Source organism: Phoca vitulina, unplaced genomic scaffold (assembly GCF_004348235.1).
Source record: "Phoca vitulina isolate PV1807 unplaced genomic scaffold, GSC_HSeal_1.0 scaffold2, whole genome shotgun sequence".
Taxonomy (NCBI): Eukaryota; Metazoa; Chordata; class Mammalia; order Carnivora; family Phocidae; genus Phoca; species Phoca vitulina.
Genome location: NW_022589705.1, coordinates 100,009,976 through 100,025,788, shown reverse-complemented (window position 1 = coordinate 100,025,788; position 15,813 = coordinate 100,009,976). Strand labels below are relative to the sequence as shown.

General features: G+C 47.2%; 1 protein-coding gene across 1 annotated transcript in view; it reads right to left on the bottom strand.

The window, feature by feature from the left end:
* Positions 1-12,478, bottom strand: part of CFAP74 (cilia and flagella associated protein 74) — a 67,083-nt gene extending 54,605 nt beyond the window's left edge. The window contains exons 1-2 of the mRNA XM_032395383.1: positions 11,661-12,478; positions 854-939 (exon numbers count right to left, since the gene is read on the bottom strand). Of these exons, the coding sequence (XP_032251274.1) occupies positions 854-920 (67 nt within the window). The 5' untranslated portion in view covers positions 921-939; positions 11,661-12,478. The remainder of the gene's footprint in view (positions 1-853; positions 940-11,660) is intronic.
* Between the last annotated feature and the right edge of the window lie 3,335 nt (positions 12,479-15,813).

Genomic DNA, 15,813 nt, shown 5'->3' with positions numbered 1-15,813 from the left:
CCCTCACAATACCACAAACCATACTGCACCTCATGTCACCTCAGGTCACCTCACTTCAACCCCGCTCACCTCACCACACCATATCTCACCTCAGCTCACATCACCATACCATGCCATACCACACCTCATCATCTCACCTCACCTCACTAACCTCACCACACCTCACATCAGCTCTCCTCATCACTCCTCCCTTCATCACACCTCACAATACCATAACTCATCTCACCTCATCTCACTATACTTCACCACACCTCACCTCATCTCACCACATCACACCTCAACACATCTCACTTGATCACCTCACCCCACCTCACCATACCTCGTATCACGTCACCTTGCCTCACCTCACAATACCTCACATAACCTCACCTCACATCACCATGCCTCATTAAACCTCACTTCAGTACTGAGAAAGGAGCCATGCTGGGGTTAAATGGAGGACCAAGGAAATTAGTCCAGGTTGGATTGTCCTGCCTGATGCCAGCACTAGCCCAAATCAAAGCATATCTTAGAAAAATTTGAGATTATCAGTGATTTTTTTTAATCTAACAGCTTTCAGGGAAAGAAAACAAAAATAGGTCATATTCAAAGGATTGGGATAAAAATGGCATCATATTTCTCAATAAAGATGTTAGAACTAGAAAATTGTGTTCTGCCACTTTCAAGATTCTCAGCCATAATTTATCTTTCTTTCAACTAAAGGCAGAAAAATATAAGCTCCCTCTTTGAGAAAAAAATATAAGCTTAAAATATGTAGTCTTTCTGAAGAAAAGGAATTAAGGGAAACTATGAAGCACATCATTTATCTTCATTGTTGCTGAAACACCTGTTATTTGTGAAAAGACCTTATTACCATTTTCCACAAGCGGGACATTGTCCAAAAGCTCCTTCTTAGGAAATAGGCTAGCATCTTCTTCCATCTTGGGAAGCAGAAATTATCTACAAAAAAAATTATTACAGATATAGATGAATAAGGTCATAGTTTAAAAAAAACATAAATATTAGATTTCATAAGAATTAATAATTTCTCTTATAAAAAGACATTAAAAAAATGGATAAGCCACAGCTTAGGAAAAATCATTTGCAGCACATAAACCTGACAACAGTCTTATATCCAGAATATATAAAGAGCCCCTAAATATCAACAATATAAAGTCCAAACTCCGGGGCACCTGGGTGGCTCAGTCGTTAAGCGTCTGCCTTCAGCTCAGGTCATGATCCCAGGGTCCTGGGATCGAGCCCCGCATCAGGCTCCCTACTCTGCGGGAAGCCTGCTTCTCCCTCTCCCACTCCCCCTGCTTGTGTTCCCTCTCTTGCTGTCTCTCTCTCTCTGTCAAATAAAATCTTTAAAAATAAATAAATAAATAAATAAAGTCCGAACTCCAACTGAAAAGGCACAGAAATTTTAGGACAGACATGGTAAGGGAAGATACACAAATGGCCAATAAGCTTGTGAAACTGCGTGCAGCAGCATTAGTCACGGGGGAAATGTGAAGTAAAACCACAATGAGATACTGCTGCACACCTATTAGAATGCCTAAAATCAAAAATACAGATATTAAGTCATAACACTAAATGTTATTGACATAGACTTACCGTGGGACCCAGAAATCCTACTCAAGGTATGTGCCCAAGAGAAACAAAAATATGTCCTTAAAAAAAATCTTGTACATGAATGTTTATAGCAACCTTACTCATAGAGCCCCCAACTGGAAACAACACAAGTGTCCATCAGTGTGAGAATGGAACACTGCTCAGTAACAAGACAGAATGAAGCTGATCCACACAAACATGTAGATGGATCTCAGAAACATTATGCCAGGTGCAGGAAGCCAGACAGACACAAAAGAGAACAAGGAAACCCAAATGCAGGCAAAACTAATCGTCAGCGATAGTGGTTTCTGGGTTAAAGGCAGGGAATGGGGTGGGGGCATGAGGAACACGGGGGTGGGGGATGTTCTAGGCCTTGTTTGGAGAGGTGGCTACATAGGTGTATATAATTACCAAACTCATCCAAGTGAATATTTAAGATGTGTGCGTGGTATAGAATGTGATGTATGTTACAGTACAGTTCAAAGGCAATTCTTTTTTTTTTTAAGATTTTATTTATTTATTTGAGAGACAGAGAGCACGAGCAGGGAGAGGGGCAGAGGGAGAAAGAGAAATGTGGGACTCGATCCCAGGGTTCTGGGATCATGACCTGAGCGGAAGGCAGACGCTTAACAGACTGAGCCACCCAGGAACCCCTCAAAAGCAATTCTTAAGAAATTTTAGAATATTCATTACACTTTAGTTATCATTTTGGGAATGTTAGGAGCTTTTCTGTGTAGAACTTAGTATGGAATGTCAATAGTATGTAGGAGATGCTAAAATTGTAGATGAATTTGTTTTTCATTGCTTAATTTAACAATTACTTCAGAATAATTCCCTGAAAAATATTTTCAAAGCCTAATAATGTTTCCTGGATAAATCATTAATAACTCAATGCTAGTAATTCTTTAAAAATGCTACAAAGAAACAATCATGCGTTACAATTCCGAGAGACAGAATTTTAAGGCATCTTGTAAAATGCCAACAATGTTCCTCCTACTTGAAAAAGTCTATTAACTTGCTGGTCCGTGAATGGCAGAGCTTTCAGAAGATATTCATAAAGTGGTCGAATCTGTTCTGCTTCGTGCCCATGAACTCCATGTGCTCATGATGATGTAGTTTAATTGACCCCCCAATGAATGACTGTCTGATAAGAGGTGGAACATCACAGTTTCATTTAAAACAACTACATTAAACCACATATACTTTTTTTTTAAAGATTTTATTTTTAAGTAATCTCTACACCCAACATGGGGCTTGAATTCACAACCCAGAGGTCAAGAGTCCCGGGGCACCTGGGTGGTGCAATTGGTTAAGCCTCAGGTTCTTGATTTTGGCTCAGGTCATGATCTCATAGTTGTGAGATCAAGCCCCATGTCCGGCTCTGCGCTGGGCATGGAGTCAGCTTAAGATTCTCTCTCTCTGCCCCTCCCCACCCCCCTCTCTCTAAAAAAAAAAAAAGAAGAAGAAAGAAAGAAAGAAAAAAGAGTCACCGCTCCACTGACTGAGCCAGCCAGGTGCCCCTAAACCACCCACACTTTCAATGTCCAGTTAATAACGGTAGTTCCAGCAGGTGGCCTCTGATCCCTCTTAAATTCTCACTAAAACAACAGCAGAAGGATTCAGTTCTTCCAACACATGAATCTGTAAGGACAAGGCAAACAGCAGAAGACATAGTTCGAACAAAACAGAAGCTGGGAAGTGTGAGATGATATCGCCCCAGCAGGCGGAGGCGCGGACTGACCCTCCATGAGAGAAACTTGGACCACGAAACCCCTCGGTGTAGCATCAGCCAATGAAAGGCCCCAGAACTGGGTGTCTCTGAAGGGGGGGTGAAGTAGAATAAAAAACAGAGATTTGCTAAAACATGCTTAAGAAGCAGCTGGAACTTCATTTCTGGTTTTGGCAGTGTGGCTGTCCAGTGTGCCAGCCATCACACTAAAAATAAGCAGAAATGCTGGTTAAATTGTTTTTAATTGTCTTAAGAACCTCGAAGAATTGACTAGAAAATAAGAAATCTTCGGGTCAAAATCTAAGTGAAGGCAAGAATATAAATGGTTTAAATGGCCAAGGTAAAAAAAAAAAAAAAAAAGTCTCTTTTTAAATGGGATGAAAAGACCAATAACAACAACCAAAAAATCTAACTGTATGGAAGCACTGCATTTTAAAAGTCAGAAAAAGATGCACTGGGTAGAAACTGTAAATAGGAAGCTGGTGGAGTTATCTAGAAACACACAAAACACTTGAGGCAAAAAGGGGCAACAGCAATAAAGAGCCTCCTAACCAGATGTTCAGCTCCCCAGGAAGATGCAACAATTTTAAATCCACGTGCATTCACTAACATAGTCACAAAGTAACCAAAGCAAAGATGGACAGAACAAGGAAAAGGTCAAAATACAGACTCTCATGGGAAATTTTAACACACCTCTCTCAGGAACTGATAACAAAACCAGATAAAATAAGTCATCAATGACATACATTTAGACAACATCATTAACAAAAGGAACTGACAGGCATATCTGGAACATGACAGCTACAGAATTTTCAGTGCTCCCTAAAAGCAAACACAGAACATTTACAGAAGCCATCTCCTGGCCCAAAGCAGGTCTCCATCAATTTCAAAGGACTGGAATGATACACAGCTTTGTACAGAGTAGGGAACATAGTCAATTATGTCCTGATGACTTTGTATGGTGACAGATGGTGACAGGACTTATCATGGTAACGATTTCATAAGGTAGATAAATATCAAATCACTATGGTGTCCACCTGAAATGAACACAACATTGTATGTCAGTTATTCCTCAATAAAAACAATGCTAAAAACCTTGTTCTCTGACCAAAAGCCATCGGCCCAAATCAGTAATAGAGAACTACTTTTTGAGAACTACTAAGAAATATACTTTTTTTAGAAAAGATTTATTTATTTTAGAGAGAGAGGGAGGGTATGGGCAGGGGGAGGGACAGAGGGAGAGAGAGAGAGAATCCCAGGCAGACGCCCTGCTGAGCATGGAGCCCAACTCGGGGCTTGATCCCGTGACCCTGAGATCATGACTTCAGCTGAAATCAACAGTCGCAGCTTTAACTGAGTGAGCCACCCAGGTGCCCCTAAGAAACATACTTCTAAATAACCCATGGGTCAAAGGAAAAGCCATCGTGGAAATGATACAAGACTTGGACCTGAGTTATAATGACCAGAGCGCCTGACAACCTGCTGGGCAGCTGGAGCCCAGCCGACTTGCGGCCCCGACTGTGCCTATCAGGAAAAGGGTAGCAGTAAATGTGCTCAACAAGCCAGTTCAAGCAGTTACACAAAGAACTGCAAAAGAAACCCAAAGAAAGTGGAAGAGAGACGATTAAAAAGATTAGAAATTCATGCAACAAAAACAAACGTGAGAGAGAGCTCCTGAAAACCAGAAGCTTGTATTTTTAAAAGATTTATAAAACTGACGAATATCTCATGAAACATTAAAAAGTGAAAAAGTCAATCAACAACTTTATGCCAATAAATTTGAAAATTTAGACAATGGACAAGTTACTAGAAAAATATTACTAGTCAACATTGTTTGAAGAAAAGAAAAAACTTAAAGAATCCCATAAGCATAAAAGAAACTCAATGGACAGTCAGAGACATTCCTGCAATGGGAGCTCGGGGCGAAGAGGCTTCCCTGCCGAGTTCCGGGAAACCCGGGAGGTGCAGGAAGCAGGAGCAGAAGGCCAGCTCCCTGACGTATTTCCTGAGCTCACGTCACCTTTGTCACCAAAGCTGGACAGAGCAAATGGAGAGAGACTCGCGGCTCGCATGGCTCATGCCAATGCAGGGTGAAGCATCCCCAGACCGAATCCCGCAGCGGCACGTGGGTGAAACCTCAGGATCCCCTGGGCTGGTTTAGCATTAGAAATCAGCTTAATTCACCACGGCGACAGACCAAAGGAAGGGAATTACGTGATCAACTCGATCAATGTGGGAAAAAGTATTGATAAAATTCAACATCCTACTCAGGCTTTTTATTTTTTATTTTTTTTTAAGATTTTATTTATTTGTTTTGATAGAGAGACAGCGAGAGAGGGAACACAAGCAGGGGGAGTGAGAGAGGGAGAAGCAGGCTTCCCGCCGAGCAGGGAGCCCGATGCGGGGCTCGATCCCAGGACCCCGGGATCATGACCTGAGCTGAAGGCAGACGCTTAACGACTGAGCCACCCAGGCGCCCATACTCAGGCTTTTTAAAAAGACTTCGCGATCTTCTACTAGACACGGACTTCGTTAATGTGGAAAGGCTGTTTGCAGGAAGCGTCATGTGTCCTCCTAACCATGAAAAGCGTGCCTGCAGGACTGAGAACAAAACAAGGATATTCGCTTCCACTCAGCGTTGCCCAGGGCTCCCAGCCAGAACCCGCTAAAAGGGAACAAAAGGCGCTCAGAAATGGAAATATTTTCAGATCACATGACTGTGTGTGTAGAAAATCCAAATGGGCACACAGATATCCACAGTTATTGAGACGATTTAGTAATGTCGCTAGATATTAAGTTCAGTCATAAAAACCAAATGTATTCCCATTTATCAGAACAGATGGGAAAATGAGATTTGGAAGAGATGCTGTGTATTTACAGTCACGTCAATAAATCTGAAGTACGTAAGAACAGACAACCAAAGATGTGCAGAACCTCTCCGGAGAAAATGCTGGAGCCTCCCTGGGGGACATTAAAGGAGGCCTCAATATACATAAATGGAACAAATGATCCAGAAACTTCAAGAAATGGATGTCACGGCAGAGAAGAGAGACAGGGAGGCTGCTTTAAACCAGAAGGGCTTTAAGAAACAAGTCAGCCACCTGCGGTGTGGGGTCCTGTTTGGACCCTGATTCAAGGGAGCAACCGTAGAAGACATTTTTGAGATGATGTGGCAAAATGAACCCAGATTGGTATTAGATTTTATTAAGAAATTCATGTTCATTTTGTTGGGGTTGATAATGATTTCGCAGTTATGCTAAAAGTGAGTCTTCACCTGTTAGAGCTGTAGTTACAGGTAAAAACATCACACCTGGGCTTTTCTTTAAACTGCATCAACCAGAACCCGCAAGCGAGGAGCAGCAGGTGGGCCACACGGTATCCGCGAGGCCCCGTCACCACCTTCTCTACCTTTCTGAGATCGCACGTTTCCACAGTAAACGTGCAAAAAAAGAATAAAGCTAATATAAACAAATAAAGGCTCAAGTACTGGAGACTCAGTGCTGTCAAGACGCCGATTCTCTCCAAATTGCTCTGCAGATTCACTAACCCCCCAAATCCAGCAGGAGTGTGTGTGTGTGTGTGTGTGTGTGTGTCACCCGGGCAAGGGTGGACACCTCAGTCACGGGCTGAGGAACTGGCCTTCCTGCAGGGACTCGGTCCCTCGGGAAGAGCGAAACTTGGCTGCGGTGGATGGTGGGGGGTGGGCAGCTTCACGGCGTCAGGGTTTCCTACGCAGGACACTGAAAACATCAGCCACGAGAGGAAAAGCCAGCAGACGGTCACGTACATTTAAATTAAAAACTTTTGTTCAGAGGACACCCGAGGGAGAGTTAAAGTTACAAACCAGAAGACATTCGACACGTTACCCAACAGGGCTGCCGTCCCGACCACGTAAGGACTACCCACGAACCAACAAAGGTGGGCAGCCTTGTGGCAAAGCGGCGAGACTCCCGCGCACTTCACACCACAGAACTACCCCACGGCAGGAAGTGCGGCAGCCACGCGCCCGGGGTGTCCGTGGGCCCCAAGGCACGCCTGCTCTCCCGGCAGTATTGACGGTGCTCCCTTTAAGTCTTAACCAGGCTCCTGCTTTGGATGAGAAATGATTTGTTGGTAATAAACAAAAATTGCCCAACCTCATTTGTAATTAGAGAAATGCAAATTAAAACCACAATTTTTGGCGCCTGGAGGGCGCCTGGGGGGCTCAGTCGGTGAAGCGTCTGCCTTCGGCTCAGGTCATGATCCCGGGGTCCTGGGATCGACCTGCTCAATGGGGAGTCTGCCCCCCAAATAAATAAATAAAATCTTTTTTTAAAAAAGTAAAGTTAAAACGTATACACCTCTGTATTACTTTCCCATTACTGCTGTCACAAGTGACCGCAAACCCAGTGACTTAGCAGATTTATTACCTTATGATTCTGATGGTCAGATTCTGAAATGAGTCTCACTGGGTTAAAATCCAGGTGTGTGCAGGGCCACATTCCTTTCTGGAGGTCACCCACACTCTTTGGCTCAAGGCCCCATTCTACCACCATCAAATCCAGCAGTGTGAGCTACCGTCCTAGCCTGGGGCTCTCTGACTCTCTCTCTCCGGCCTCCCGGTTCCACTTCTGAGGACCCTGTGGTTGCACTGGGCACACCTGGATAATCCAGGATCATCTCCCCAGCTCAAACCCCCGGCTAACAACCTGAATTCCCCTGCCACATCTTCTAACATATCCCCGAGTTCCGAGGATTAGGTCATGGACACCTCTGGGGGGCATTATTCTGCCTCCCGTTCTCTCTGACTCCGCGGTTCCGCTCCTGGGTGTGCGTCCTATGGACACTCTTAGATGCTGTGGTAGCGTCCTGGGGTTACCACCGCCAATGGGACACACTGGGTGTCTCAGGGCAACAGAAAGCTATTCTCTCACACTTCTGGAGGCCGGGGATCTGCCATCGAGGTGGTGGCAGGGCCATGCTCCCCTGAAGTGCGGGGCTAGAGGATGTTCCAGGCCTCCCTCCAAGGTTCCAACAGTCCCCTGGCTTGTGGCAAGCTAACTCCAACTTTCATATGATGTTCTCCCTGTGCACACATCTACGTCCAAATAAAGACACCTGTCATAGGACCTCATCTTAACGAATGACATCCCCAATGACCCTATTTCCAAATGAGGTCGCATTCTGAGATCCTGGGGATTAGGCTCAGCCTATTATGTTTTCTCCTTGAAGAAACACAATTCAACGCATAACATGCTCAGGCATCGGGACACATAACGGGACCCCCAGAGTGGCAATGCTCGGAACGGCAGCAAGTCCGGAAACCCACAGCAGGATGGCAGCAGCCGCAGGATTCCTCCCCTGGAGTGCTCTGGGGTAACACGAACGATCCACCACCACGGGCCGTGCTGCGGCTGCACCAACAGGACTGACAGGGAAGGAGGTGCAAAAGCACATACGCTGCCCTTGCCCTTCCCTCCACCTTCAGAGCAGGTGCCCCAGACGCGGCAGGTGAAGCAGGGTCCACAGCGGCCCAGACGGGGGTGTTGGGGCCTGACTGCTGAGGGGGATGCCAGAGCTGGATGTCAGGCCCGAGCAGGAGGGCTGCCCTGTGGAGGGCATCAGAGCCCAAGCAGGGTGTGTGGGGGAGTGTCCACTGGGAGCCACCCAGCTCCAGCCTCGGAGGGATGACATGGCCACGTAGCTTCAAAGTATCTCCTGACAAAATACGTGTACATTACAAAGGGAAAAAGTAACTTCCCAATGCAGACGGTGGCAGACACCGCTTTAATTCAGCGATCAAGGCAAACATCAGCGGTAATGTGACAAATGGGCCACCGTGAGCCACCTGACAGGGTGGAAGGAGCAGAGAGTGGTGCATAAATTCTGTGACTTTCCTGCCAAGGATGCATAACGCAAATCTCATCTTGGGGAAACATCAGACAAGCCCACACGGAACAGCTTTCTACAAACCCGCCTGCAGCCATCAAAGGTGCCGTCATGAAAGCCCAGGACAGGCTGGGGAATGTTGGGGGCTGGAGATTAAAGAAACACAACGATCACAGAGTGCAATGCGTGATCCCAGACGGGGTCCTTTTGCTTTTGCGACTTTATGGGATCGACTGCCAAAACACGCTTAACTGGGGCTGAGGACCAGTGGTGGTGACACGTCCATGTGACTGTCCTGTCTTTGATGGCCATCCTGCGGTCACGTGGGAGAACGTCCCTGCACCGTGGGGCGCAGTCAGGATGCATCACGTAAGCGATTTATTACCAAATGCTTCAGGAAAAGAAGATTTTTGGAGCCGAACTTGCAATTTTTATGTAAACTTGGGGTTGTTTCAAAAATTAAAAAAGAATATATACAGTACTATTCCATTTATACGAAGTTTAAAAACCAGCAAAACTTAATTATGTTGTTTAGGAATGCGTACACACATAGTACACCTAAAGAAAAGCAAGGAAATTAGAATCACAACAGCCAGTCCCGGGTCCTGGGGGTGAGGGAGGCTGGCGGGCAGCAAGGGAGGGGAGGGCTGAGCTTTGCGGTGTTGACACGGTTCTATTTCCTGACTTGGGTAGTTGCTACTGATGTTCTTTTCTCTTTCTCTCTTTCTTGCTTTCTCTATCTATCTAATCTATCATCTATCTATCATCTATCTATCTATCTATCTATCTATCTATCTATCTAATCTATCTATCTATCATCTATCTATCTATCTATCTATCTATCTATCTATCTATCTATCTATCTATCTATCATCTCTATTATTTTTTCCCCTTAAACCAACCTGTGCGCCGTGTGCGTGGATGCGCGCGCGTCCACCTGCAGGGCGCACCTGGGCGGGGACTCCTGGCGCCTGGCGGAGCGGAGCGGGCCTGCTCAGTACCTGGCGCAGCACCTGGCTCAGCGCAGATGCTCAGCGAAGGCTGCGAGGAGAGGAGTAGCCGCTGATGGGAAAACACAGCAGGGCCCCTCCACTGCCCAAACTGGGTTAACCCTTGAAAAACCCAATGGGGGCGCCTGGGTGGCTCAGTCGGTTAAGCGTCTGCCTTCCGCTCAGGTCATGGTCCCGGGGTCCTGCGACCCGGCCCCGCATCGGGCTCCCTGCCCAGTGGGGAGCCTGCTTCTCTCTCTCCCTCTGCTGCTCCCCCCCCCCGCTCGTTCTCTCTCTCTCTAATAAATAAAATCTTTAAAAAAGTAAACTTAAGAAAGAAAAGCCCAGTGGGGAGGACTTGGGGCGCCCTTCGTCCCATGGGCCCCCCAGCCGGGCTCCCCCCAGCCGGCGTGCAGAGCCGGCGCACGACCCCGAGGGGCGGGGACCCCGAAACCCACCGGGGCGAGACCCACTGCAGCAGGTGCGTGCCTGGCAGGACCTGGGCGGAGCGCGTTGAGCCGGGCCGGGGGCTCCGGGGCGGACCGCCCCACCTCTGTGCGGGCCGCTGCGGGTCGCCGAGGCTCCTCCGGGGGCTCCCAGACAACCGCGTCGGCGGCGTCGGCGGCGGGCGGTTCCCTGGCAACGGGCGGCTCCACGGGGCGGGGAGGCTGGCGCGCCGCACGCACCCCTGCTCGGGCGGTGGTTCGGGCCGGCGCGCCCCCCGCGCAGGCGCAGTGCGGCCGGGCAGAGGGTCCCGGAGGGGGTCCCGGGGCTCAGGGGACGCGGAGGCGCGCCGGGGTCGTCGCCGGGGGGGGGGGGGGGGCCAAGCAGGCTCAAGTTCAGGTTGGTTGTCAACGCGAGAAAGCAGGTGCGCTCGCATAAGGTCGGGCTTGCCCCCCGCCGTGTGTGGCAGGAGAGCGGGCGCGGCCCCGTCCTCCCCAGCGGCCCCGGTGTCGCCGTCATTCCGTAGCCCCTGCCCTCCTCTCTCATCAGGCGACCTACCTGGCCGCGGAGGGTGAGCTTGCCGCGCAGCCGTGGGGCTGTGACGAAGGGCCCCTCGCACCAGGCCCCGCGGGGACACGGGCGTGTGCGGCCAGCCCTGCCCTGCGGAGCCCGCGCCCGCTGCCTGCACCTGACTCGCAGGGTGGCTGGCCCTGCTGCCACGCGCTGGCTCGGACCCGTGCCTCCTGGTGCCACGCGAGGTCCAGGAAGTGCTCTGGTTCTGTGCTGGGAAGACCACCCTTCAGGAGCCACCAAGCCTTGCAGGAAGCACGGCAACGCTGGGAACCGTGCCGGGGAGCCGGGGGCAGCGCGCACCTCCGCGGTCATCGGCCGCTGGTGGCCTGCGGGTCTTCTCCCCGCTCGGAAGGCTGGACCCGAGGAGCAGAACTAAGGGCCCGTAGGAGCCCACGACAGCTTCTCTAACAGGAATCGTACTTCTCCGCTCCCACCCCACCCGCACGACCAGGCTTCTTCCTTACCAGCTTTGCCTCTCTGGGCCTTTCCGTATTAACCATCCATGCACTTTCCACTGCAGAAGGGAAGGCTAGCAGAGGCCTGCAAACAGCGCCTTGTTCACCAGGAACAGCCGTCCAGCGGAGCAGCTCTGAAGATACGAGGACTGTTCCCATGTTCTGCCTGGAGTGATCTTCAAAACCTATTGTTAAGAAAAAAAAAAGTTGTAGAACAGTGTGTATGGTATCTTGCTAAGAAGGGGCAGAGGCAATAAGAACATACATGTGTATTTTCCTACATCAAAAAGTAACATAAAAATAGTTCCCAACCAGGGTCAGGAAGGTGAGTTGCATGGAGAAATTAGATTTCTCTAAATGTGCTTGTCTCTTTGGCTATGGAACTGTGTGAATACAAAGCCAAAAATAAATCAATTCCTAAAAATTGGAAACAAAATGAAAGCAACGAACCCAACTGCATGTCAGGTTGGTGGCTTAACCTTACAGAAAAGAATTCAAGTGACTTTAAAACCCAACAATCTGATTGTACTTAACTAGTAAGGGCAAAAACAGCTGTAAAGCTCAAATTGTTTGCCGTAGTCCTGGTCTTAGTAGAAATGTTGCTATTGCCCTTCTGGAATTGCATGAAGTGAGGTATAGCAAATACGTAGTATGGTAATATTAGGAACCAACATTTTCACCTTGAGAGAAGAGATAGAAATATAAAATAAGTTTAAAACTGTAATCTTGGGTGTGAATGGGAAATACTAGTATGAATTAATAGAATTTAAAAAAATGTATTTCTCGGGTGCCTGGGTGGCTCAGTCGGTTAAGCCTCAGACTCTTGATTTCGGCTCGTCATGATCTCAGGGTTGTGAGATGGAGCCCCGGTCCAGCTCCATGCTGCACGTGGAGCCTGCTTAGAATTCTCTCTCTCCCTCTCCCTCTGCCCTTCTGCCCCTGCTTGCACGCACACTCTCTCTCTATAAGTAAATAAATAATAAAAAATTTATTTCTTAGCTCTGTCCACTGAAAAGGTCTAGAACTGTCCAATATGGTAGCCACTGGACGCATGTGGCTATTTCAATTTAAAATTAATTAAAATTAGGGTGCTTGGATGGCTCAGTTGGTTAAGCAACTGCCTTCGGTTCAGGTCGTGATCCTGGAGTCCCAGGATCGAGTCCCACATCGGGCTCCCTGCTCAGCAGGGAGTCTGCTTCTCCCTCTGACCCTCCTCCCTCTCATGCTGTCTATCATCCTCTCTCTCTCAAATAAATAAATAAAAATCTTTATAAAAAAATTAATTAAAATTAAATACTTGAACAGGTATTTTTACACCAGTGTCCACAGCAGAATTATTCATAATAGACAAAAGGTGGAAACAACCCAAATGTCCATCAATGCAAGAATGGGTAAATAAAATGTGATCTATACATACAATAGAATATTATCCAGCCTCAGAAAGGAATGAAATTCTGACACATACTACAGCATGCATGAACCTTGAAGACATTGTGCTAAGTGAAATAAGCCAGACACAAAAGAACAAATATTGTTTGATTTCACTTATACGAGATACATAGTGTAGTCAAATTCATAGAGACAGAAAGTGGAATGGTGGTTGCTAGGAGCTGGGGGTGGGTGTGAAATGGGGAGTTAGTATTTAATGGGACAGTTTCAGTTTGGGAAAATGGAGGGATTTTGGAGATGGGTGGTGGTGATGGATGCAAACAACATGAATGTAGGTAATGTTGCTGAACTATACACTTAAAAATGGTTAAAATGAGGGGCACCTGGGTGGCTCAGTCGGTTAAGCATCTGCCTTCGGCTCAGGTCATGATCCCAGGGTCCTGGGATCAAGCTCCATGTTGGGCTCCCTGCTCAGTGGGGAGTCTGCTTCTCCCTCTGCCTCTCCCCCTGCTTGTGCTCTCTCCTTCTCTCTCTCAAATAAATAAATAACACCTTTTTAAAAAATGGTTAAGATGGTAAAATTTATGCCATGTATATTTTACCACAATAAAGATATATCAATTAAATAAAATTTAAAATTCCATTCCTTGGAGTGCCTGGCTGGCTTAGGATGTGGAGCATGCAACTCTTGGTCTTGGGGTCGTGAGTTCAAGCCCCAGATTGGGTGTGGAGCCTACTTTAAATAAATAAATAAATAAATAAAATTAAAAAAATAAATAAGATAAAATTCCATTCCTTGGTTGCAGTAGTCACATTTCAAGTGTGCAGTAGCCCTGTGGGGCTAGCTGCTGCCATATTAGACAGCAGAGATATAAAAAGTGCCCATTTCTCTTGGGTTGCACTGGTCTAAAAACAATCACCAGTTCAGTAGCAGTGAGCACTCTTAGCTCCCAGCTCATTGTCCCTGCTGCCATTCCTACAAAAAGAAACCACAGCTTCTTAGAAAAATGACTGATTTCAGATCTGAGGCAGAAAACACACAAGATGATCTTGGAGCCTCTTCTCAACAGAAAGCAAGGAAATTATCAATGAGTCCAGCATTGTATCAGAGGATTTGCTAGCCAATGTGGAGGTGCTCCTATTGGCCAAAGTAAGGACAATTTGAGTATCAAAAAAAAAAAAAAAAAAAAAAAAGGTAAATACAGTGGATTGAAGCACAGCAAATACGTTAACACCCATGAGTTCATTAAAAATAAAATCCTCATTGATCACTTTTGAAGGATGCTAGAATACTACGTCACTATTCTGAACTGTTGCAGCTTCCGTGGAGAAGCTCTGCTCTGATCTCCCTTCAAGAAACGTTTTGCATTTAGCCGAGAGGAGTGCAGCAGTGCCATAGTTGAGCTGAGTTATCTTTCGGGGTAGTTCCTGGTCAATGATTGAGCATGGCAGGGGCTCTAGGTGGACCATACCCACCAGCGCTAGGATTCCTCTAATGGACAATCTCTGCTCCAGAGTTCCTCCACCCCCTTCCCTTGGGTTGGCCAAAACTTTGTCAGATTTGCATTAGAGTTAGGTTCTCCCTGCCCAATTCTGCTTCTTCCCACTGTCCATCCACAGGCTTCAGATCAGTATTGCAGTCTGTGGGTTTCCTCAGCCCAATTTCACTTCACCCCCACCCCCATCTTTCATAGGCATGAGCCCCCAGTAAATCTCTTCTATTTTGAATGCCGTTTCATAGTCTGCTTACTGGAGGACACACATTAACAGTTCGTAGCAGGAATGGTCTCAGACAGTAGATGGTAAGAGGGGGGTTTGTAATTAGATCACTCACTGCCCAGCTGGCCATGAGTACCCCATCCTGGGTTGTGTGTGGCAGCCCACTGACACAGTGTTCACCAATAATAAATTGGGAGAACAGCGGTTGGTACAGTGATTGACGAGAATGTGTGTTTGGGAGGATGAGGGAGATACATACAAGAATGGGACATCTCAGGGTCGTGAGATGAGCCCTATGTCAGGCTCGGTGCTCAGTGCTGAGTCTGCTTGAGGTTGTTTCTCCCTCTCCCTCTGCCCCTCCTGCTCACCCTCTTTCTCTCTCTCAAATAAATTTTAAAAAATTTTTTGTTTAGGTGGCGCCTGGGTGGCTCAGTCGTTAAGCATCTGCCTTCTGCTCGGGTCATGGTCCCAGGGTCCTGGGATCGAGCCCCGCATCGGGTTCCCTGCTCCGCGGGGAGCCTGCTTCTCCCTCTCCCACTCCCCCTGCTTGTGTTCCCTCTCTCGCTGTGTCTCTCTCTGTCAAATAAATAAATAAAAAAAAAAAAATTTTTTTTTTGTTTAAAAAAAACAAAAAAAAAAACAGTACAATGATCTCAGGCCCTACCACTCCTCATCAACTGCTGACCCAACAAGAAGAGAGGGACCCTGCAGGTGGATGTTACTTCACGACCCCAGCAGGAGGAAGAAAGGCTTTCCTCATCTGCCCAGCAACAGTTCAGCCTAAGAGACAGCCACGACTTAGCCAATGAGAGACAGCCATAACTTAGCCAATGAGACACAGTCACAACTTAGCCAATGAGACAGTCACAACTTAGCCAATGAGAGACCGTCACAACTTAGCCAATGAGACACAGTCACAACTTAGCCAATGAGATACAGTCACAACTTAGCCAATGAGAGACTGTCACAACTTAGCCAATGAGACACAGTCACAACTTAGCCAATGAGAGACCGTCACAACTTAGCCAATGAGAGACCGTCACAACTTAGCCAA